The sequence below is a fragment of the Elephas maximus genome, chromosome 6, assembly GCF_024166365.1.
Source record: "Elephas maximus indicus isolate mEleMax1 chromosome 6, mEleMax1 primary haplotype, whole genome shotgun sequence".
Taxonomy (NCBI): Eukaryota; Metazoa; Chordata; class Mammalia; order Proboscidea; family Elephantidae; genus Elephas; species Elephas maximus.
In genome coordinates, this window is record NC_064824.1 from 30,332,000 (window position 1) to 30,356,148 (window position 24,149).

The 24,149-nt window shown below is 41.1% G+C and overlaps 1 protein-coding gene across 1 annotated transcript in view; it reads left to right on the forward strand.

Annotated features, from left to right (window-relative positions):
• The window catches only part of RAB3GAP1 (RAB3 GTPase activating protein catalytic subunit 1), a 110,740-nt gene extending 106,062 nt beyond the window's left edge, over positions 1–4,678 (forward strand). The window contains exon 24 of the mRNA XM_049889229.1: positions 3,661–4,678. Coding sequence (XP_049745186.1) covers positions 3,661–3,897 — 237 coding nt within the window. The 3' untranslated portion in view covers positions 3,898–4,678. The remainder of the gene's footprint in view (positions 1–3,660) is intronic.
• The last annotated feature ends 19,471 nt before the right edge of the window (positions 4,679–24,149 follow it).

Consider the following 24,149-nt stretch of genomic DNA (forward strand, 5'->3'; position numbering starts at 1 on the left):
CTGTAAATCTGGCATTGGATTTGAGCACTAAAGGAGCAGTGACTCTTATTGTGACTTCTAAGTCTTTGAAATTCATTTGCTTTTCTACATTGGTTTGAGTAAAATGGTAAGTATATTTTAGGACCTAAATTTCAGGAATTAGAAGGGTCTCAAATTCATCATTAGAGAAGTTGGTAAGTACTCAGCACTGGCCAGTGCTGTGTTGTGGAAAAAATGTTCACAACTTTCAAATTAGAATAGAGTTCAGTTGTTACCGTGTTTAAACCCCATGTACAGGCGGTCCTCAGGTTACGGACGAGATCTGCCCCTAAGTCTGTCTTTAAGTCCGATTTGTAGGTAAGTCCAACAGGTACATACGGTTCTTACTTAGCATCAGTTAACCAAGTGTTTATCTTAGTATATAGTATATGTTTTACCTTTCTGTGCATATATAGGAAACCCCATGGCGTAGTGGTTAAGCGCTACAGCTGCTAACCAAGAGGTTGGCAGTTCGAACCCGCCAGGCACTCCTTGGAAACTCTATGGGGCAGTTCTGCTCTGTCCTATAGGGTCGCTATGAGTCGGAATCGACTCGACGGCAGTGGGTTTTATGCATATATAAAACTTAGGAAACAGTTCCAAACCACACAGTGTTTTCTTAAGCATCACCAAGTAGTGTGTGTGTGCATTATTACGAACAGTTGTATGTATTTAACTCAAATGTTTAATACAATAGGCCTTTTACAGTGCATTTTCAAGTACGAGTTGTCTTTAAGTCGGACATTCGTAACCTGGGGACTGCCTGTACTGCAGGTGGATTCACAACTTAGCTTGAATTGTAAATATAACTGTTCTTGTAATAGTGACGAGATCTAACATTAGAGGTCTCCTAGGAAGAAAGAGGAATATTTCAGATTTTTAGGACTACAGAAACTGAAGCTTCAGCACAGAAAGAAAGCTCAATTTGGAAAATTAATTCATCTTTACCTCTACTAGTTAAAGTTTAAAATTTATGTAGTCCCTTCTGACATTCTAAAACTATTAAGATTTGAATTTTTATGAAGGTGACATTAGGTAGGTCTACTTTGTACTGATACTCTCTTAATGGTTTACAAAGATCGTATTTCTTGGTTAGGTGCTCCTTCATATCAGAGGTTCTGATCAAAGCAGCAAGACGTGCAGCATCTCCTCATTGCCCCTTGCTTGGCACCGTGATGACACTAGACTGACGCAGCTTTGAGGGAATAATTCTCAGAATCAAATAAGAAAAATAATCTTCATAGGTGTACACACAATAATCCCTTTGGAGTCCATCTGGAATACATCTGCTTAATATATTCAGAACAACAAATACTGATATGAATTTTTACCAAAAGCTAAAAATTGAGATTATTTTGGGGGAAACTCCCTAAATTTAAGAATTTCAAGTTAAAAACCAAGTATTTTATTTCCTTATAAGCTAGAGTCCTAACAAACAGTAGATGCTTACTTTGATTTATTTCGTTTTTGTCTCTGGCATGAAACCAAGAACCCAGTTTGTTTTCACATCCTGTTATATCTTTGCCAACTCACTAGGCAGAAGCTTATAAGCATGTTTCCTTGTTACCACCAGTGTGACTTTTCCTCAAATTGCAAAAACACCTGCCTGTTTGATCATTTTTAAAAAATCATATAAGGATTTAAAATCTAAAGTATTTATATTTTTAATACTGAAAATGTTACTTGTTTGGATGGGTAAGCAAAATTATTTTCCCCAAAATGGAAATAGCTTCCCCTTGCCCACCAGACTATAAATAACGGTTTGTTATAAAAATTTAGGTAATACAGAAAATTTTAAAGGAAAAACTAATCAAATAATCACACTATCCACTGATGATCACTGTCAACATTTAATATATAAATACATGTATATTTTATAAAAATAGGATTATATAATTTACTGTGTTCTTTCTACGTCAATAAATGTAGTAGTATATCATCTTTTTTAATCTCCTCATTGCATTTCATTGTATAAGTAACTAATTCCCTGTTAATGGATACTTAAATTGTACGTGCATCACACAATTTTATAATTTCAAGAGATTCCAAACTTCACACCTTGTAGTGTGAAGTTTTTAGGGAATTTTAGACTATGTAACCCATGTAAGAGGCAGTCTGGTTGGTACATTTTTAAACTCGGCTCTTAAATGTGTGGCTAAAGTAGACTGCTAAAGTTATAAGAAATTTTTTTTTCATAATTAACTGATACTTTGCATTTTGCTAATAAATCAAGGTTTTAACTTTTTTTAAAGTTATGATATTTTGCTGAGTATTTTTTATAGCATAGTCATTTTATGTACTTAAATTTTTTTCTTAAAAGTATAAATTCTTAATAAACTTGATCATATGTATGGTTCTGTAATCCGTAGATATTTAAATGGCATTGAGCAAAGAAATGACTTACTGGATTTTACTTCAGCCTTAGACACCTGTTCTTAAATTCATTGGATTATCTGTTTTTCAAGCCATGAGCACGTTTTTCAGCATCTTAATTTTTCACTAGAAGAGCTAGGCTTTTGTTGTACTGTTTTCCCATCGAATGGCACTTTGTACCTCACCTGTTGGCCCATCAGATGCATGACTAGTGGGGTGTGTCTGCTGTATCTGACAGCTGGATGTACCGTGTGTGAGTGAACTTTGTGCGACTTGATATTCTTTTGATAGGATCATGTTCCTTAATGCAGTGCATGTTGTCTCTGAAATAATCTTGAAATCTCTTGTCTAGCCCTTTTTAAACCATCTTGCTTGTTTCCCTTTCATCACTCTTTCTTTTCTCACTCTTCCTCAAGCTGACTGAATCTTCTGATGAGGTAACAGTAGCCTTTGTCCCTCATAGTTCCTTGTTCTTTCCCATCCCTCTAACTTCATAAGGCCATTAAGACTAACCACCTCTAACAGTCTGGATTTGGCACACCTTTCTTGCTGGTGTTTAGTGTAACATGATTCCATGTTTCTGTTACCAAAATGATTGGTTGGTCATTTTTTTTTTTCCAAATGGATGATGACGTTCTTTTAAAGACATATGGTGATCAGAGTTTAAAATGAAGGGTCTTACTAAATATGTACTTTATGAAATTTTAAAGAAATAGGTATGTTTACTGTTATGAACTCTGTTTTGTGAGCATTGCTATGTGGACTTTTACCACTTCTGGATCCCATTAGTGGCCCAGCAAACAAAACCAAATTTCCCAGTTTTAATCTGGCAAATGAATCTTTAAAAGTCAAGGTAAAAATCATCTTTCCAGACTGTGGAGAGAAACAGCTCTTTACTGGACTGCAGGCATCAGACTTGGGCTGGGATCATTGCTAGAAAAAAGTATGGAAACCAGCAGAGTTCCATTATATTGCCCCTTTTCATCAGTTTATCTGAATATGCTTTTCAAAGCAGATTGCCTGACAGGCCTTATTCCTTTTGTCTCTACCACCAATTTATTTATTTATAATCGCTGGCTGTTCATGCAGTGTTTCAGGCTTCTTGCATTTTCTGTGTTGTGCTTTTGAGTAATCATAACATAGCTGACTGCATTACTGAGTAATGTAGAACATTTTGTGATGTATATCATCATGTTTATTCATCTGTCTTTCAAAAATAGCTGTTTCTCACTTGACCCCCTTTTGAATTTAGCATTTTTTCTCTTCAAGGCCCCAATTGTGGCTCCGCCAGAGGTGGAATTGAAGAAAATGGACTCCGCAGAAGAAAGAAGGCAGAACTCCTCGTCAGACTTCCCACCCCCTGCTGGCCGGGAACTCATTTTGCGCACCACCGTGCCCCGCCCTGCTCCTTACTCCAAAGCTCTGCCCCAGCGGATGTACAGTGTTCTCACCAAGGAGGACTTTAGACTGGCAGGTGCCTTTTCATCAGATACCTCCTTCTTCTAATGCTTTTAGTGTTCCCTCATTTGTGGCTTCAGAGACAGCGCCGCCCCCTTCTGTGGGAGGGAGGGTGTGCCACTCAGAACCTGAGAGTCACGGAGAGGGCCCCTTCCAGTCAACGAGCGGGAATCATACCAGCATCGGAGAGACTTTCCAGTGCCAAGCTTGGGCTCTGTTATATTTTGATGAGGGCAGAGGGAGTGGGTTGTGCTATCAAAAGATGTCTGCCCCTTGTATGTGGTGGGGAAAAAACCACAGTAGGTCTCTTTATGCAGTCTGGTGGCATAGTGTTCGTTATTTTTCCTGACTATCCTCTAGGTTATTGCCTTGGATTTGTAGTCTGTGTAAACACTTAATGGTTATATTTATTATTATCAAGTATGCAAAGTAGAGTATCTGTTAATTCAGATTTCTGGATATTTTGGTGGTAGCTTCTATTCTCAGAATTCGTTTTTAAAATACTAAGTGACATTCTGTTTATTCAGTCACCTGGTGGTCATCTTTATTGTACTAATTAACTTTTGATGAGCATTTTGAATATTCTAGGGGAAAGTGTAGAATTTCATATAGTTTGTGTTTTTCCACATAATTGTGACCTAAATGTATTCCTCTGATAGAACTGTATATTAAAAGTGACTGTAAATTAGTTTTATATATATGTTGTAAGATTTATTTTCTCTTAATTTGTTTTGTCTTGCTGTGTAAGATACCAAGTTGCAAACTGTTCCTCTCTTGCTGTAGAGTATGCATTCCTTCCTTGTTACTGGCTGGATGCCTGTATTTAAGGAAGCAGAGATGAGCACATGCTAAAACACAGCCCTGGTACAACAGAGATTATCAGGCCGTTATTGTCATTTGGTACGTGTGCTAGCGTAGTGAGTGAAGGGTTATTTTGCTTTTGTATTTTAGTTAAAATCCAGAGGGACGTGTAGCACCCAATATAAAGATAACCGTAACATTTCTAGTTATGTGAGAACCAAGATTTATTATTGAGTCTACGTTGCTATATGGCCTCTGTTCGGTAATCTTAAATCGATTTTTTTGGTGTAAAATTCCCACTTTAATCCAAACTTAAAAGTGGTCATACTGAAGCATAAATCTTGCCTGTGTAACTTAAAAGAATTAATAGAGCTGTGTAAAATCTGTACTATATTATTTTTTGTAAAATTAAAAATGTATATACATATGTATGTGTGTGTGAAGTCGGGGAGGCCCTGGTTGATTACCTCCTGGCCTTCACAGTGCTGTTCTCTGAGATGCTGGCCTTTATTACAACTGGTCAACTATATATGGGCGCAGGCCTGAGAATTGAGTGCTGTACCAAATGCTGAAAGAAATTGAAGAGCAAGTAGAAGACGTATCTTTCAAGGACAGAGTTTCTCTGCTTTCTAATGAGAAAGTTAATAACAAAGACAAAATATACAAAGGAGAGATTGGACTTTAAAATGGCTTCATAAATCTAATAAAAAGGAGAGTATTGCTTTCTGTGGCTAATTTTCTCTTCTCCCCTCTGATGCGCATTTCAGCCTTATTTCACTTAATTGTATGCTATCTCAGCTCTTCCTGAGTGTTTGCAGCTTGCTGAGTCTTGCAAAGCTGAGGTCTCAAGAACATACTGTTTGTGCCTTTTTAATGGCAGTTACCCTTTTTTACTTTCCTTATAGTTACGTGTTTTTTTTAAGGACGTTTTTAAATGTCTGCTTTGTATCAGGTACTACACTAGGCCGTGAAGATAAAACAAACTAAAATACGTACCGTCCTTTCACTGACCTCCCTGCCAAGTAGGGAAGACTGATACGACTTTGCCATAAAATGGAGTACAGCCAACTCAGTACTCTGCACTGGAGGTCCAGCATTTATCACATAAACTCATTCATTCATTCCTTGACAAGAGGGAATAATAAATGTAGTAATAGGTGGTGTAAGGTATTAATGGGAGAAGTTTTTCACTCAGGCTTTGGGGATCAGGAAAATCATCCAAAGGAGGTAATTTTTAGACCGAAAGCAGAAGACGAGTAGGAGCTGCCAAAGGGGTGAAGAAGTAGGGTAGGTTGTTTGTAAAGAAGAACCCCAGAAATTCTTCCCATTCCTGTTTGTCCCATTCATTGTGGCTGCAGCTGCTGCCATCAGGAAGTAGAGTTTATTTCTCCACTCCTCGAATCTGGACTTAGACATGGCTGTCTGTGGTCAGTGGGACATCAGCAAATGTGACAAGAGCAGAGATTTGAAAAGTACGTTGGGGTGTGGTGTCTCTTCCTTCTGGGAACCCTGAAACTAGCCTGTGAAGAAGCTTGCTGAAGGATGAGAGAGCTGGATGGTTTGTTACACAGTAAAAGCTAACTAATGCAGGAGAAGATAGGAAAAATATTATGGGTAGAGGAAACAATGAGCAAAAACCCAGAAATAAGAAAAGATATATGTATTTGGGGAATACCCAGTGTTTCAAATTGGCTAGAATATGGTACCTGCAGGAAATGATGAAATAAACTCAGGCAGATCAAGAAGTTCTGTGTAAGCCATAGCAAGAGCTTCAGGCTCTATATTCAGGGCAGTGGTGAGTTCTTAAAGGGTTTTAAGTAGGGGAGTAACACGGTGGGATGTAGAAAGGGCATGTTAGAGTAGGGCAAATGGATTGGAGAGGCTAAGAAAGTATATACATGTCCTTCATACTGTACTAAATTGTAAGCTTGGAAGCTAGCAATTATATCCTCAGTGTTTTTTTTTATCATCCTGTGTGTTCTGCCCTGTGATCCAAAGAGCGTGACAAAAGTTTGTGGTACCAGCATGAAAATGCCCTCCCTCTGGGGCTCTTCCCACACCTATCCATTCTTACCTACCATTATAATTCAGATTGTTCTTCAGGTTGGCATTTTTTAAACCGTAAGCATTTATTTTTGTATCTCGTTCATTAGTCCAGCAAATATTTATTGAGGATTTACTGTGTTCTGGGCACTGGAGATACAGCCATGAACAGAACAGACAAAAGACCTTGCCCTTACGGAGATTGCACTAAGGGACACCAAGTGTAAACCCATATGTAAGGGAAGGGAGAGTACTTTTTATTAATTTTATTTATTTGTTTTTAATAGGAAAAACCTTATACAAAAGGATTGCAAGATGGGGAAAGGGGACTGTTTTAGAGCCTTAGGCCGTAAGATCTGAGAGTGTCTCAAAGGTCATGCTGGAAGGAGCTTTTCTTTTTCTTTCCCTTTTTTAAAATTTTTATTTAAATTTTATTTTGTTGAGCATATATACAGCAAAACCTATGCCAATTCAACCATTTCTACATGTACGATTCAGTGACATTGATGACATTCTTCAAGTTGTGCAACCATTCTCACCCTCCTTTTCTAAGTTGTTCCTCCCCCATTAACATAAACTCACTGCCTCTAAGATTCCTGTCTGATCTTTTGAGTTGCTGTTGTCAGTTTCATCCTGTATTGATAGTTGTTAAAAGAGTATAGTGCTCGAGGCAGACATTTTTTTCTTTATTATTTTTTATTGTGATTTAAGTGAAAGTTTACAGTTCAAGTTAGTTTCTCATACAAAAATTTATACACACATTGTTATGTGACCCTAATCGCTCTCCCTGTAATGCGACAGCATACTCCTCTCCGCCTGTATTTCCCGTGTCCGTTCAACCAGCTCCTGTCCCTTTCAGCCTTCTCATCTCGCCTCCAGACAGAAGCTGCCCCTTTAGTCTCATGTATCTACTTGAGCTCAAGGCAGACATTCTTCACTAGTTGAACTATTGTTTGGTTTTAAGAAGACTTCAGGGGATATTTTTGGTTTAAATATTAAAGATTGTCTCAGGGCAATAGTTTCAGGGATTCATCCAGCCACCATGGCCCCAGAAAGTCTGGAGTCCTTGTGTATTTGAATTTCTGTTCTGCTTTTTCCCTCTTTTGATGAGGATTCTTCTATGAAATCTGTGATCAAAATGTTCAGTAATGGTAGCCAGGGACCAGGCAGTTCTTCTGATCTCACAGCGAAGGAGACAGTTGTTCATGGAGGCAATTAGCCACACATTCCACATCCTCCTGTTCCTGTCTCTCCTTCCTCTGTTGCTCTAGGTGAATAGAGACCAATTGCTGTACCTTGGATGGCTGCTTGCAAGCTTTTAAGACCCCAGGCACTAAGCATCTAACTAGGAGATAGAAGCCCTAACACGTCTTTAGGCCAGTTAACTGGGATGTCCAATGAAACCATGACCCTAAACCTCCAAACTAAGAAACCAGATCCCATGAGGTTTTTGGTTGTAGATAAGCAGCCTCAGCAGCTACTCTTTTATTGTTGTTGCTGTAAATCTATCACACAACGTGTTCAACTTTTTACAGGTGTACAACTTATTGACAGCAATTACAATAATCGGCTGTGCAACCCTACCTTTAATCAATGCGATTTTTGCCTTCACGGTTAATCCGTCTCCCTTCCACCCCTGGTAACCACTAATAAAGTTTGGTCTCCACTTTTACCTTTCCTTGTCTTTTTATATAAATGGGGTCATATAATATTTGTCTTTTTGTGGTTTTTTTACTCAGCACAATGCCCTCAAGCTCCATTCGTATTGTAGCATGTATGGAGATTGCGTTTCTTCTACTGGCTGAGGAGTATCCCGTGACACGTATGTACCACATTTTGTTTATCCCTTCATCTGGTAATGGGCATTTAGGTTGCTTCCACCTTTGGCTATTGTGGATAGTGATGCAGTGAGAATTGGTGTCCAAGTCTCTGATCCTCTACTTTCAAGGCTTTTGGATATATACCTAGGAGTGGAATTGCTGGGTCATATGGTAGTTCTATTTTTAGTTTTTTTGAGGAACCGCCACACTGTTTTCCACAACGGCTGTACCACTTTGCATTCCCACCAGCAATGGATAAGGGTTCCATTTTCTCCACATCCTCACCAGCATTTATTATTTTCTGTTTTATTTTTTTATCTTTGCCATCCTAGCGAGAGTGAAATAATATCTCATTGTGGTTTTGATTTGCATCTCTCTGATGGCTAATGGTGTTGAGCATATTTCCATGTTTGGTGGCCATCTGAATGTCCTCTTTGGTGAAATGTCAAGTCCTTTGCCCATTTTATGATTGGATTGTCTTTTTGTTGTTGTCAAAGTTTATATTATATATTTCAGTTACTAGATTCTTATCAGATATATGGTTTCTAAAGATATTCTCCCAATTGGTAGCTTATCTTTTCACGTTTTTGGTAAAATCTTTTGATGAACAAAATTTTTAATATTTATGAGTTTCCATTTATTTATTTTGTCTTTGCTGTTTGTGCTTTTGTTTCTGTATTGGATAATCCATTGTGAAAGGCTAGGCCCAACAGCATTGTCCCTGCATTTTCTTCTCAGAATTTTATGGTTTTAGTTTGCACATTTAGGTCCTTAATCCATTTTGAATTTGTTTAAGTCTTCTTTAATTTCTTTCAGCAGCGTTTTATAATTTTCGTTGTAGAAGTCCTTCACGTCCCTGGTTAGGTTTATTCCTAGTTTATTCTCTTAAGTACTATTGTAAATGGAATTGTTATCCTAATTTCTTACAGATTTCTCATTTTTGGTGTATAGAAATTCAACTGATTCTTGTTTGTTGATCTTGTACCCTGAAACTTTGCTCAATTCCTCTACTAGCTCTAGAAGTTTTCTTGCAAACTATTTGGAATTTTCTATATGTAGGCTCATACCATGCGTGAATAGAGATAATTTTACTTCTTTTCCAATCTGTATACCTTCTATTTCTTTTTCTTATTGCTCTGGCTAGGACTAATACAATATTGAATAGAAGTGGTGAGAGTGGGCACCCTTGTCTTGTTCCCGATTTCAAGTGGAAAGCTCTCTATCAAATATAATGTTGGCTGTTGGCTTTTCATGTATGTCCTGAATCATATGGAGGAATTTCCCTTCTATTCCAATCTTCTTTAGGTTTTCATGAAGAAAGGGTGTTGGATTTTATCAAATGCTTTTACCGCATCCATAGAGATGATCATATGGTTCTTCTCCTTTGTTCTATTGATGTGGTGTGTTACATTGATTTTCTAATGTTGAACCATCCCTCCATTCCTGGGATAAATTCCACTTGATCATGTTGTATCATTCTTTAGATATGCTGTTGGATTCTGTTTGCTAGTATTTTGTTGAGGATTTCTGCATTTATATTCATAAGAAATATTGGCCTGTAGTTTTCTTGTGGTGTCTTTGGTTTTGATATCAGGCTTCATGGAATGAATTAGGGAGTAATCCTTACTCCTCTATCATCTGGAACAATTTAGACAGTATTGGTGTCAATTCTTCTCTAAATGTTTGGTAGAGTTCCCCAATGAAGCAGTGTAATCTGGGACTTTTCTCTGTTTGGAGGTTTTTGATCATGGATCTCTTCACTTGTTATGGGTCTGTTGGGACTTTCTATTTTCTCTTGAGTTAGTTTGAGTGGTTATGTGCTTCTGAGAATTTGTCCATATCATCTAAGTTGCTTCTAAGAATTGGTCCATTTCATCTAGTTGGTTGCTATACAGTTCATAATATTCTGTCATAATTCTCTTTATTTTTGTCTGGTCAGTTGTGATGTCCCCTCTCATTTTTTTAGTTATTTGCATCTTTGTCAGTCTAGCTAAAGGTTTGTCAATTTTATTGATCTTTTCAAAAGACCAACTTCTGGTTTTATTGATTCTCTCCTGTTTTTCTATTTTTAATTTTATTTATTTCTCCTCTGATCTTTGTTATTTTCTTTCTTCTGGTAGGTTTAGGCTTAGTTTGCTCATTCTAGTTTCTAGAATTGTCAAGTTAGGCTGTTGATTTGAGATCTTTCTTTTTTCATGTAGGCATTTATTGCTTTAAGTTTCCCTCTGAGTACTGCCTTCACTGCATCCCATAAGTTTTGGTATGTTGTGTTTTCATTTTCATTTGACTTGAGCTAATTTGTGATTTCTTCCTTGACCCGTTGGTAGCTTAATTGTAGCTTAATAGTTTCATTTACGTATGTTTGTATATTTTCTAGTTTTTTCCCTGTTATGATTTCTAGCTTCACTTTGTTGTGGTCAGAGAAGATACTTTGTATGATTTCAATCTTTATCAAGATTTGCTTTGTGACCTAACCTGTGGTCTATCCTGGAGAGTGATCTGTGTGCACTGGAGTAGAATGTATATTGTGCTTTTGTTGGGTGGAATGTTCTATATGTGTCTGTTAAGTCTAGTTGATTTATAGTGTTATTCTAGTCCTCTGTTTTCTTGTTGATCTGCTTTCTAGATGTTCTAATATTGAAAGTGGCATGTTGATGTCTCCAGCTATTATTGTAGTGCTGTCTGTTTCTTCCTTCAATCTATCAGTGTTTGCTTTATGTATGTATCTAGGTGGTCTGATGTTGGGTGCATGTAGATTTATGATTGTTAAATCTTCTTGATTAGTTGATACTTTTATTACTGTATAATGACCATCTTTATCTCTTTGGACATATTTGGTCTTAAAGTCTACTTTGTCTGATATTAAGATTGCCACTCCAGCTCTCTTTTGGTTATTATTTGCATGGAATGTTTTTTTCTATCCTTTTGCTTTCTACCTATTTGTGCCATTGGGTCTAAGCTGTGTCTCCTAGAAACAGCATATAGTTGAATAATGTTTTTTATCCATTCTGCCACTCTCAGCCTTTTGATTGGAATTGTTAGTCCATTTACAGTCACTGTAATTACTGATAAGAAGACTTCTGCCATTTTGTTGTTTTTTGTGTGTCTTAAGCTTTTTTTGTCTTTGTCCTTAACTACTGCTTTCTTTTGTGTTTTGTTGGTTTATTGTAGTGAGCCATTTTGGTTTCCTTCTTTCCTTTTTTGTATGTTTTTTAGATATTAGTGGTTACCATGAATATTACATTTAACAGTTGTATTTATAATATCCTAGGGTAAGCTGGTACCAACTTAACTTCAGTAACATATAAGAAATTGTTTACCTATATCATTCCTCTTGCCCCCTCCCGCCTTTTGTTGTTATCACTAATTACATCTTTATGTTTCATGTGCCCTATAACATAATTTTATCCCTGTTTTTTAATACATTTGTCATTAAAAAGCATGAAGGACAAAACAATTAGAATTATCAAGCATGAATACTTTATTAAAAAAAAAAAAACTCGTTGCCATAGAGTTGATTCCAACTCATAGCGACCCTATAGGACAGAGTAGAACTGCCCCATAGGGTTTCCAAAGAGCGACTGGTGAATTCAAGCTGTTGACTTTTTGTTAGCAGCTGAGCTCTTAACCATACACCACCAGGGCTCCAAATACCTTATTACTGGTCCTTATACTTGTCTATACAATTCCGTTTGTTAGGGATCTTTCTCTTTTCTCTGTATGTCTTTGAATTACTTTCTAATGTCTTTTCTCTTCCATCTATAGAACTCCCGTTTGTATTTTTTGTAGGGCTGGTCTGGCAGATATGAACTCTCTCAGCATCTGTTTGTCTAGGAAGGACAGTTTCACTAGATATAGTATTATTGATTGACAGTTTTTTAATTCCAGCACTTCAAATATTTCATTCCATCACCTTCTGGCCACCAATGTTTCTGAGGAAAAACTGGCACTTAATTCTGTTGGGGATCCTTTTAATGTGACTGTATGCTTCTCTCTCACTGCTTTCATGATTCTCTCTTTTTCTTTACTTTTTGAGAGCCTAACTATGATGTGTCTTGGTGTAGATGTCTTTGGGTTTATCCTGCATGGAATTTTTTGTACTTCTTGGATTTGTAGATTCATACCCTTGGTTAGATTGGGGAAATTTTCTGTCATTATTTTTTTTCAAATATTCTTTCTGACCCTTTTTCTCTCTGATCTCCTTCTGGAATTCCCACCATGCATGTATTAGGTCTCTTGTTGTCCCATAATTCCATTAAACTGTGCTCAGCTTTCTTGAGCCTCCATTCTTGTTGCTCTTCAACCTCAGTAATTTTAACTATCTTATCCTTTAATTTGCTGATTCTTTCTTCTTCCCCACTAAATCTGTTGGTAAGTCCTTCTGTTGTGTTTCTGATTTCATTTATTGTCATTTTCAGTTGCAATATCTCTTTTTTTTATTTTGTTCTAGCATTCCTTCCCTTATTTCTTGGAGATCTTTGTCTATGTTTTAACTCTTTATGTTTAATGTTGTTATTTTTTTATTTTTTTTTATAATATTATAGTCCATTTTTTTTCATTATTTGTTCATCCCTAGATGTGCTTTCACTCCCTTTGTCATGTTTATTTGGATGGACTGTTGTTTCTATGTTCTTTGTGTGTCTTGTGATTTTTTTGTTGGGTCATTGGAATTTTCAAGGGTGTTAATTTTCTCAGTTCTCCCCAGTATTTGGTGTTTTTGCCTGAACTACTTTGCAAAAAACCTTTAGTTAGGCAGAGCCTTTGACTTTTGCTTACTGTTTCCTCTCTCTGTGATAGCGCCTTCTTCTTGGTTTAGTTATGATTTGAAAGTTCCAGATCTTGATTTTCAACTTTCAATGTCTCCCGTACACACCAAAGAACATGCTGTGGTCAATCTGTCCACCAGTGGACACTGCCACTCAAGCAAGATATCATGCCCTAATCGATCTGTCCATCCAGAGGCACAATCCTCTCTGATTATTAATCCCCTCCCTTCTCTATTTCTGCACCTATATGTTCAGTCAGAAAACCCACTCCCAGCAAGCCCCCTTCCGGGCAGGGTGTTGCCCTTATGTTTTCCTGAGACTTCCTTCTCTGCTCTCTTGGGCCTGCTTATATCTGAACTGTCATTTAGGGGAAGCAGAGGCAGTATTTCCTCTGTATCAGGAGGAGGAGGGGCTAGGACTCCCCAGAAGGGCCTCTGAAAGATCTGTCTTGTTTTAGAGCCCCAATGGCCCTGTGTTGGTGGGGGGAGCAGTCACCACTTAGTGACCTTCCTCCTGGCTCCAGTGCAGGGAACCTTCTGTACGATTTTGTGTCAGTCCAGCATCTGACAGTTCCTGGGTGGGGGAGGGGTTGTTACAGTCCAAACAGACCCCCAGGGAGGTCTGTCTTGTTGCTATCAGAGCCTGTCCTTGAGTATGCTGACTGTGCGTATAGCTTCCACTCAAGATGCCTGCTTCCCAGCACACAGCAGCAGTAGTCGGCAGTCTTCTGCACTGACCAGAACAGGGAGCAAACAGACCCAAAGTGACTCCCAGGGAGTCGCTGTTGGTTTCAGAGGCCTGAGCTATGGGACACACAGGGAGGCAGGTAGTGTTGACTACGGAGGCAGACTACACTGCAGGGGCCTTCTGTAGCAGTTTGCAACAGCCTGGCAATCAACAGTTACAAGGTGGGGGAGTGTCACACTCTGGTCAGATCCCCATGGAGGTCTGCCTTGTTGCTGTCAGAGCCCCCCTTGTAGATTGTTGGCTGTGATTGCAGCTTTCACTCAAGACACTTGCTACCTAGCACATAGCAGCATCTGTTAGCAATCCTGAGTGCCAACTGGAAGTAGGGGCAGACTAACCTAAATTGACACCAAGGGAGATTTTTCTTGTTGGTTTCAGAGGCAGGTAAACAGGTAGAGTGCTGACTATGGAAGACTCCACTTCAGGGATCTTCTGAAGCAAATCACAGCCAGCTTGCAGTTGACAGTGCCTTGGTGGGGGAATGGTTGTCATGCTCTGAGCAGACCCCCAGGGAGGTCTGCCATGTTGCTATCAGAGCCTCCCCTATAGTATGTTGGCTGTGGGTGTAGCCTCCACTCAAGATGCCTACTTCGGCAAATGGCATACGGCAGCTCCAGTCAGCAGTCTGCATCGCTGACCAAAAGGGGGAGCATACAGCCCAGAATGAACTCCCTGGGGGGTTCTGTCCTGTTGGTTTCAAAGGCCTGAGCTATGGGTTGCGCAGGGAGGCAGGTAGCATGTTGTCGGTGAGAGTGGACTCCGCTGCTAGGGCCTTCTGTAGCAATTCACAGTAGGTGTGTAGTTGACAGTATCCATATGGAGGAGGTGCTGGCACACTCCAAATGGACCCCTGGGGGGAGGTCTTCCTTGTTGATTTTAGAGCAGAAGCTTGGGGTCTTACCTCTTTGTACAGGCAGGGAGTGTGGTGGTTAGGGAAGCTGACTCTTCTACTAGGGCCGCTTCCCCAGTTCACAGCAGCCAACAGCCTGTGTGGTGGGGGAGGGGCAGGATGATTTTCTTATTGGATGCAACTTGTTGATTTCCTGCCTGTCTGCAGTTTCCCGATGCTTTTCACTGCTCCCCAATTCAGAGTCCCTCAAAGCCAAGCAGTTTCCTTGTTGTATTTGTGGGGGAGGGTTCGAGTGATGGCCTGTTTATGGTGCCATCTTCCCAGAATCCTGGGGAGAGTGCTTTTTAGATCAGTGATCAGAAAAGGCTGTGTGGGTGTCACATTTGAGCAGAGACCTGAGTAAAATGAGGGTGCAAACCCTGGGAATGTCTGGAAGATGACTCCAGACACAGAATAGCAAACAAATGTAAAGCCTTGATGGGGAAGTAAACTTGGTATGTTGGAGGAACAAAAGTAGAGTAAAAGAAGGGAAGAGAGGTAGGAAATAACAAAGTTGGACAAATGGGTAAGGGCTAGAATTTATTTTCTTAATCAAAAGGGAAACCAAGCAACCAAGCTGTCCATCAATGGATGAATGGGTAAATAAATTGTGGTATATTCACACAATGGAGTACTACGCATCGATAAAGAACAGTGACGAATCTGTGAAACATTTCATAACATGGAGGAACCTGGAAGGCATTATGCTGAGCGAAATTAGTCAGAGGCAAAAGGACAAATATTGTATAAGACCACTATTATAAGATCTTGAGTAATAGTAAACCTGAGAAGAACACATACTTTTGTGGTTACGAGGGAGGGAGGGAGGGTGGGAGAGGGTTTTTTATTGATTAATCAGTAGATAAGAAATGCTTTAGGTGAAGGGAAAGACAACACTCAATACATGGAAGGTCAATTGGACTGGACCAAAAGCAAAGAAGTTTCCGGGATAAAATGAATGCTTCAAAGGTCAGCGGAGCAAGGGCGGGGGTCTGGGGAACATGGTTTGCGGGGACTTCTAAGTCAATTGGCAAAATAATTCTATTATGAAAACATCCTGCATCCCACTTTGAAATGTGGCATCTGGGGTCTTAAATGCTAACAAGCGGGCATCTAAGATGCATCAATTGGTCTCAACCCACCTGGAGCAAAGGAAAATGAAGAACACCAAGGCCACACGACAACTAAGAGCCCAAGAGACAGAAAGGGCCACATGAACCAGAGACCTACATCATCCTGAGACCAGAAGAACTAGTTGGTGCCCGGCCACAATCGATGACTGCCCTGACAGGGAGCACAGCAGGGGACCCCTGAGGGAGCAGGAGATCAGTGGGATACTGACCCCAAATTCTCATAAAAAGACCAAACTTAATGGTCTGACTGAGACTAGAGGAATCCCGGCGGCCATGGTCCCCAGACCTTCTGTTGGCACAGGACAGGAACCATCCCTGAAGACAACTCATCAGACATGAAAGGGACTGGTCAGCGGGTGGGAGAGAGACGCTGATGAAGAGTGAGCTAATTATATCAGGTGGACACTTGAGATTGTGTTGGCAACTCTTGTCTGGAGGGGGGATGGGAGGATAGGGAGAGAGAGAAGCTGGCAAAATTGTCACGAAAGGAGAGACTGAAAGGGCTGACTCAAGACGGGGAGAGTAAGTGGGAGTAGGGAGTGAGATGTATGTAAACTTATATGTGACAGACTGATTGGATTTGTAAACGTTCACTTGAAGCTTAATAAAAGTTAATAAAAAAAAAAAAAGGGGAAACCAATGGAGAGTTTTCAACAGGGGAGTGACACTTTTAAAGTCTCTCTGGCTACTATGTGGAGAATATACCACAGAGGCAAGGGTAGAAACAGGAAAACTCATTACGAGAGGTGATGGTGGTTTGGATTAGGGTCGTGGGGGTAGTAGCAGTGCTGAGGGTAAAAGGTGATCAGAGTTGGTATATAATTTGAAGGCAGAATGCACAGAATTTGTTGATGGATTCAATAAGGGTATGAGAAAAGAGCAGAATCAAGGATGACTTTGGTTTGGCGTCTGTGTAACTGAATGATGCTGCCGTTTACTTGGATAAGGAAGACTAAGGGAAGAGCAAGTTTTAGGGGGTTGTGTGAATAAAGATGTTGATTTAGGGCATGTTAATTTTGAGATCTATTAGCTACCTAGTGTAGCCAGCCTCCAATGATCCCTTCCTCCTGGTATTTACACCCTGTGTAGTTCCCTCCACATTGTACCAGGGTTGGTCCGCAGAAGTGCTGGCACGTCTCTTCTAAGATTAGGTTACAAAAACATTGCAGCTTCTGTTTTGGTCCCTTCTCTTCTCTCTCTTGGGTCACTCACTAGGGGAAGCTGCAGCCCTGTCATGAGCAACCCTAGGAAAGGCTCCCATGGTGAGAATTGGGGGCTCCTGTCAACAGCCATGTGAGCGAACTTGGAAGTGGACCATCCCCAGCCTTTGGATGGCTGCTGCCTCATGAGGGACTGTGAACAGAATTACCCAGCTAAGACATTCCCAGACACTGCCACACCCTCAGAAACTGTGTGAGAAAATGTTTTAAGATGCTAAGTTTTGGGATAATATGTTATGCAACAACAGATAACTAGTGCATACTCAAGTGGTTATATAAATTTGGAGTTTAAGGAAGAGGTCGGGGCTTCAGGAATTTACTTAAAGCTGTGGGACAGGATGAGATCACCTACGGAGTGAGTACATAGCATAGAGAGGCAGTCTGGGGATTGAGCAAGAGACCAGGAAAAGGAGGAGGACCAGCAGAGAAAACTAGGGAGTGGCTACTGGGGTAGAAGGAAAACCAGGAGTGGGGGGTAGAAGGAAAACCAGGAGTGTGATGTTCTAGAAGCTGAGAGAAAAAGTATGCAAGGTCAGAGTTGATCAACTACGTTAAATGCCTCATCAAGTAAGATGAGGACCAAGAATGGACTGTTGCATACTTCTGTATGCAGACTAACAAATTCATTCATCCACTAAAAACTCAAATTCTTACTGGAGAAGAATAAAGAGGCTGCCTACGACAAAGATTATATCACCTATAGATCTTTAATAGCTCTGATGGGTGCACTTAAGATGTCTGCCCCTATTCTTTGCCAGGAACCTGAGGGGGAGCACTAAAGGTTGTGGGGGGTGGGGGGAGAGGGCAGCTGAAGGGTAGGATATGGAAGAGGGAGTGTTATGGATTGAGTTGTATTCCCCCAAAATACACATCAACTTGGCTAGGCCATGATTCCTAGTACTGTGTGATTGTCCACCATTTTGTCATCTTCTGTGACTTTCCTCTGTGCTGTAAATCCTACTTTGTGATGTTAATGAGGTGGGATTAGCAGCAGTTATGTTAATGAGGCAGGACTCAATCTACAAGACTAGGTTGTGTCTTAAATCCATCTCTTTTGAGATACAAAAGAGATAAGTGAGAATAGAGACATGGGGACCTCATACCACCAAGAAAGCAGTGCTGGGAGCAGAGCTTGTCCTTTTGGAACGGAGTTCCTGTGCTGAGAAGCTCCTAGACCAAGGGAAGATTGATGACAAGGACCTCACCCCAGAGCTGACAGAGACAGAAAGCCTTCCCCTGGAGCTGGCACCCTGAATTTGGTCTTCTAGCCTCCTAGACTGAGAATAAATTTCTCTTTATTAAAGCCATCCACTTGTGGCATTTCTGTTATAGCAGCACTAGACAACTAAGGCAGGGAGTAAACATGGAGCCACCATCTGCTTAAAACCACCAGGTAGCCATTCTATTGCTTCTAGTCTTCCTGCCAGCCCCATCTTCTGGGCACCCAAGGTAATGGACAAGACTGGACACTCAACAGATGTCAAATGAATGAATGAATGTCTCACTACTGCAAAAGAGGCCCCACTATTGTTTCTGAATCTTCTAGCCTGTTTAATTTTTGGTCACTGGGCACCAGGAAACCAGGACATTTCAGAGTATTTGCTCCTGAAAGCCGAAAGACTGCTGCCACAGTTTTCTTGAGCTCTGAGAAGCTGGACTTGGCACCAGCCTGGGAAAAGTGGACTTGGCCAATTCTTGAAATGCAAAATCTAGGTCATATTAGCACAACTTCCTTGCCAGCAGTTTTCCCCCTGGCAGTTGTGATCGTCTGACAGGTGGTCATAGATAAATCCCCCCAAAATGAGCAGTCTCACTTCCTGCAGGGTTAGCTTATCAGCCAAGGAAGGCTGCTGAGCAAGAAGACCACTGCTTGGGCATGTACCCGGGGAGGCCAGAGCACACCCCAGTCCCACTCCACAACGCCAGCATGAACAATGTGGGCCACGCGCAGCCCTTAGCTGAGATCTGGTGCCATCTTGAGACACTCCTCCCTGCTGCTTTTCAGTTGAACCGGACTCTCTGAAGATTTGGTGAAGCAGAGGCTGGGGGTGGGAAGCTGTGGCGAGTGGAGCATTCCATACCGAGTGTCTCATTTGTGAGAGACGCCTGTTGTGTGTGGCGGGAGTGAGGAGGCCAGAGGAGAGAGAGAAAAGGCTGCAGTGGCAGTGGGGGCTGCTCACAAAGAGTCTCTCCCGCGAATCTGGGCCTTATCTGGTGAAAGCGGAGAAGCTGTGGACGGTTCTCAGAGGGAGAAGCAAGGCTCCTCAGTGATCTCAGCGAGAAATGGCAGTGGCCTTGGCCTGTGCAGCGGCAATGGGGAGAGAGATGAAGGAAGTAACAGCGACAGGATGTGGTGGAGGATGGAGCAGGGAGGATGAGGATGAGCCAGGAATGCCCAGGTGTGAACCCTGTGGGGCCAGCCGCCCTGGCATTGCCACCTGCCCACATACGGTCCCCAGCAAGGGCTGCTCTGACGTCTACAGTCCTAGTGACTCAGGCACACGGTGGGATGATATTGTGTAGCAAACACCCATTACATACTGCATCCAGGAGCCTTCTGTGCTAATGAAGAGGGGGCCACAGCAGGAAGGAGAGCAAATGTGGCCCCTGTTTACCTTTCCTTCGACAGCTTCCTCTACAAACCTACATGCTCATGGCAAACATTTGTCAGGGGAGTGACAACCATCCGCTCCCTCCAGAGGCCAGCGAGACCTGGGTAATGCATTATGGGACGTGGATCAAAACTTTTCTTAAGTTCTTCAGCCATTTGATAGTTTGAGTAAATAATGACTTGTCAGTGCTATTTATTCACATTCTTCCTTTTCAGCCCTATTTCTGGCTCAGAGCACTCTTTATTTTTGTCCAAGTTATATAACAAGGGAGATGCATTCTTAGTAACCCACTGTCACTCTCCCATGTTATCGTGCCTACATGAAAAAGGAAGTATTTTTAGAGTGTGAATTTCCCAAACGTTCTTAACAATTCTGGGACGGAAATGGTAATGTCATGGGGGGAAGGTGATAGAGGGGAGAGGGACCCGACCTCCTCCTCTTTGGCTGAGCTGAACCCTGATCCAATGGGCTCCCCCAATTCCCCCTCTGGAGCTGGGCTGGGCCCATTGCTGTCTGCCCCATCCTGCCCAGCAAAATGGCAGGCGACTCCTCTCTGCAGAGGGTTTACATTTTCAGCAGCTGACTCTTTAGCCTAGGAAAATACTCTTAACTGCTTTTCCTTACTCCTTTTGTTTCAGGATGTTCAATACATTGGGAAAAACAGCTCCAAGCAAGAAATTTCTCTTCTGAAGCTCTCAAGGGACAGGCTGAATTCCCTGTGTTGTTAGCTGCTCTGCAGTCAGTTCCCAACTCATGGTGACCCCATGCATGACAGACCAAAATGCCGCCTGGTCCTGTGCCATTTCCATGATCAGGTGTTGACTGGAAGCTTGTGATCCAGAGGGTTTTCATGGGCTGATTTTTAGAAGTAGATCAAGTCTCTTCCTAGTCTGTCTTAGTCTGGAAGCTCTGCTGAAGCGTGTTCAGCATCACAGCAGCATGGAAGCCTCCCCTGAGGAATGGATAGTGACTGCACATGAAGTGTATTGGCTGGGAATCAAACTCAGGTCTTCCGAATGGAAGGCGAGAAGTCTACAATGGGACCACCACTGCCCCCCTGAATTCCCCGTGTTGCTGTTAGGTGCTGTTGAGTCGATTCTGACTCATGGTGGCCCCATGTGTGCCTAGAACTACTTCATAGGGTTTTCAAGGCTGTGACCTTTTGAAAGCAGATCTCCAAGCCTGTCTTCCAAGGCGCCTCTGGGTAGGTTCAAACTGCCAACTTTCAGCTAGTAGTTGAACACTTATCCATTTGCGCCACCCAGGGACTCTGATTTCCCTGTAGAGAGGTCAAAACCAAGGGAATAAAATTGCTTTCAATAAGGTTGAAGAGCTCTTCCTTGCCATCAGGAGGCTTGTGTATTGTAATTGGATACGGTGTAAGAAGGCCAACTTCTCCAAAATGGGAGTGAGCTGAGTCAGTGCAGTCCTAAAAGGATGTGTATCTCGGATCTGTCCAAAAAGGCTCATGTATTCAGGACCTGCTATCTGGCTGGAGAACTAGGTTTTTCATCTACATTGTTTATCGAGTCCCCAGGAGCATCCTAGTAAAAACTGCTTCTGAAGGACATTGGTGTGTGACCAACCTCTAGGCCTGTAGAAGCTGCTGGGTGGAGTCTAGGAAGGACCTTCCTAGGTCATGATGGGAATAATTTAATCCAACAAATCCTGTGAGAGAAACAAGACATATCACTGGAACGACCATCTGAGGCCTAGGCAAACATCCAAATTATATCTGATCTTCGAGCATATAATTTTCCCACAATTAAATACGTTCATTCAGAATTTCTCAAACATGAATAATGCATGGTGAGTCTTAAAGGAACAACTTCTTGCAGACTCTTGAGTTTGGGTCACTTTTGTACATGTGGGTACTGAAATCTCTCTGCAGCTCTCTGCCGTTAAGGTGGTCCTTCAGGTGAACCAGAATTGATATTCATTTTTTTACAGATTATCACTGAAATGAAAAAACAACTTTAAAGGGATCAGAGAACTCAAAGACCCATAAGACTCCATCCTCAGACCCCTGAGCAGGGGAGAGATCTGTGGAACCCAGGTGGAAAGAGTACACTAGCTCATTTCCTCCTTACAATTCTGTGAAACATTGTTAAGACACAGCTGGAACCGTCTACATCCACTCCCAGGTTCTCCTGCATGTAAGGTGGTCCATGGGTGCAGGTGTTCTCCTAGCCCTCTGTGTGGAGGACGTCTATGACTATCAGATGTGACCTATGCAATTCCAAATAAAATCCCAACAGGGTTTGTTGGTTGGTTAGTGGAGTCAGAATAGTTGAATCTGATGTGTTGGGTTGGTTAGTGATGTAGTGATATACATTGAATATAATGTAGTGTCTATGGCCATACCACTCTGAGCATGCCTGATCTCGTCTGAATATAATGTAGCATTTAGGAGGAGAAGGTCACCAACTCAAAGCTATTCATGAAAAAAGAACAACAATAAGGTCCTTTTCTGACACATGAAGACTATTAATGCTATAAGCATTAAAACAGTATTGTATCAGCTCAAAGTCATCCCATACAACAGACAGAGAGCTCAGAAACAGACCCATACACATAAGATTTTGAACAGAGACATCAAGGTGGATGAGTGGAGAAATGATGGTATATTCAGTAAACAGTCCTTGGACAAGAGGTTATCCACATGGAGGAATAAATGAAATTGGATTCTACCTTACTCCCTACTTAAAAATAAACTCCTGACAGAGTAACGACTGATATAAAAGGTGGCGGGGGGGGGGACATAAAATGTTTAGAATATCATGTAGCAGAATAGCTTCACAATTTCACGGTAGAGCAAACCAAAATCCAGTGCCATCGAGTCGATTCTGACTCATAGCGACCCTATAGGACAGAGTAGAACTGCCCCATAGAGTTTCCAAGGAGCGCCTGGCGGATTCGAACTGCTGACCTTTTGGTTAGCAGCTGTAGCACTTAACCACTACGCCACCAGAGTTTCCTTCAAGGTAGAGAAAAACCCAAAAACCCAAGGTAGAGAGGACTTCTTAAATAAAACCATAAAGGAAAAGACTGATAAATTTGACTACGTTGCACTTATACTTTTGTTCAACAAACGCCATGAAGAATGTGAAGAGAGAAGCTACAGACTGGAAAAAGAAATTTGCACATATACAACCAACAATGATCAATGTCCAGAACAGATTAAAAAAGATCCCTCCCGCAAATTAGTAAGAAGAGACTAAAAACCTAATAGCAAAACAGGCAAGAATGACATGAACAGGTCTATCATAGAGGAGGAAATATAGAAGTGAGCAAAAAGCATATGAGATGTTCAACTTCATCAGTAATTTGAAAAATGCAAATCAAAATCATAATGAGACACCACACATACCAGATGGACAAACATTTTAGGGTTAGACGATACTCGTGTTGACAAAAATTCGGAGCAACAGGTACTTTGATCTACTGCTGGCAAGAGTGTAAATTGGTAGAACTTTGCAAAACAATATTAGCTAGTAAAGTTTGAACAAGTATATACCCCACAATACAGCAACTCTGCTCCTGGATGTGTGCTTTTTTAGGGCAGTGGTTCTCAAAGTGGGGTCCCCAGGCCAGCAGCATCAGTATCACCTGGGAACTTGTTAGAAATGTAAATTCTCCAGCTGCCCGGACCTGCTGAATCAGAAACTCTGGGCTGGGCCCAGCAGTCCATGTTTTTTACAAGCCCTCCAAAGGATTTGGGTGCACATTCCAGTTCGAGAACCACTGCTTTAGGGGAACTTTGACACACGTGTGTACCGGGAGACATCAACAAGAATATTCACAGGAGTATTCTTTATAAGATTCCTTCATGGAAACCCTGATGTCTTCACATTGGAAAGTAGAATCACACTGTGGTATATCTGCACAATGGAATACCACAGAGTAGTGAAAATAAATGAACTACAATTACACATATTAGCAGAGATGGTTATTATAGATGTAAACTTAAGTGGAAGATACATATCACAGAGACATATAAACAGTATGATTTTATTTATACTAAAATCAGTATGAGGTCAAAACTAGGCAACTCTAAATAACAAGTTGTTTAGGAATATGCACATATTTAGTGATCCTATGAAGAAAAGAAAGGGACAGTGGCTCCATCTGTGGGGAAGGGGAGAGGATGTAATTGGGGAGCAGCATACGGGCTTAAAAGGTACTAGCGAGAGTTGGTTTTTCACGCTGGAAGGTGGCATATTACTGTTCATTTTACTATTTCTAAAAACGTTAGATTTACTAGCACAA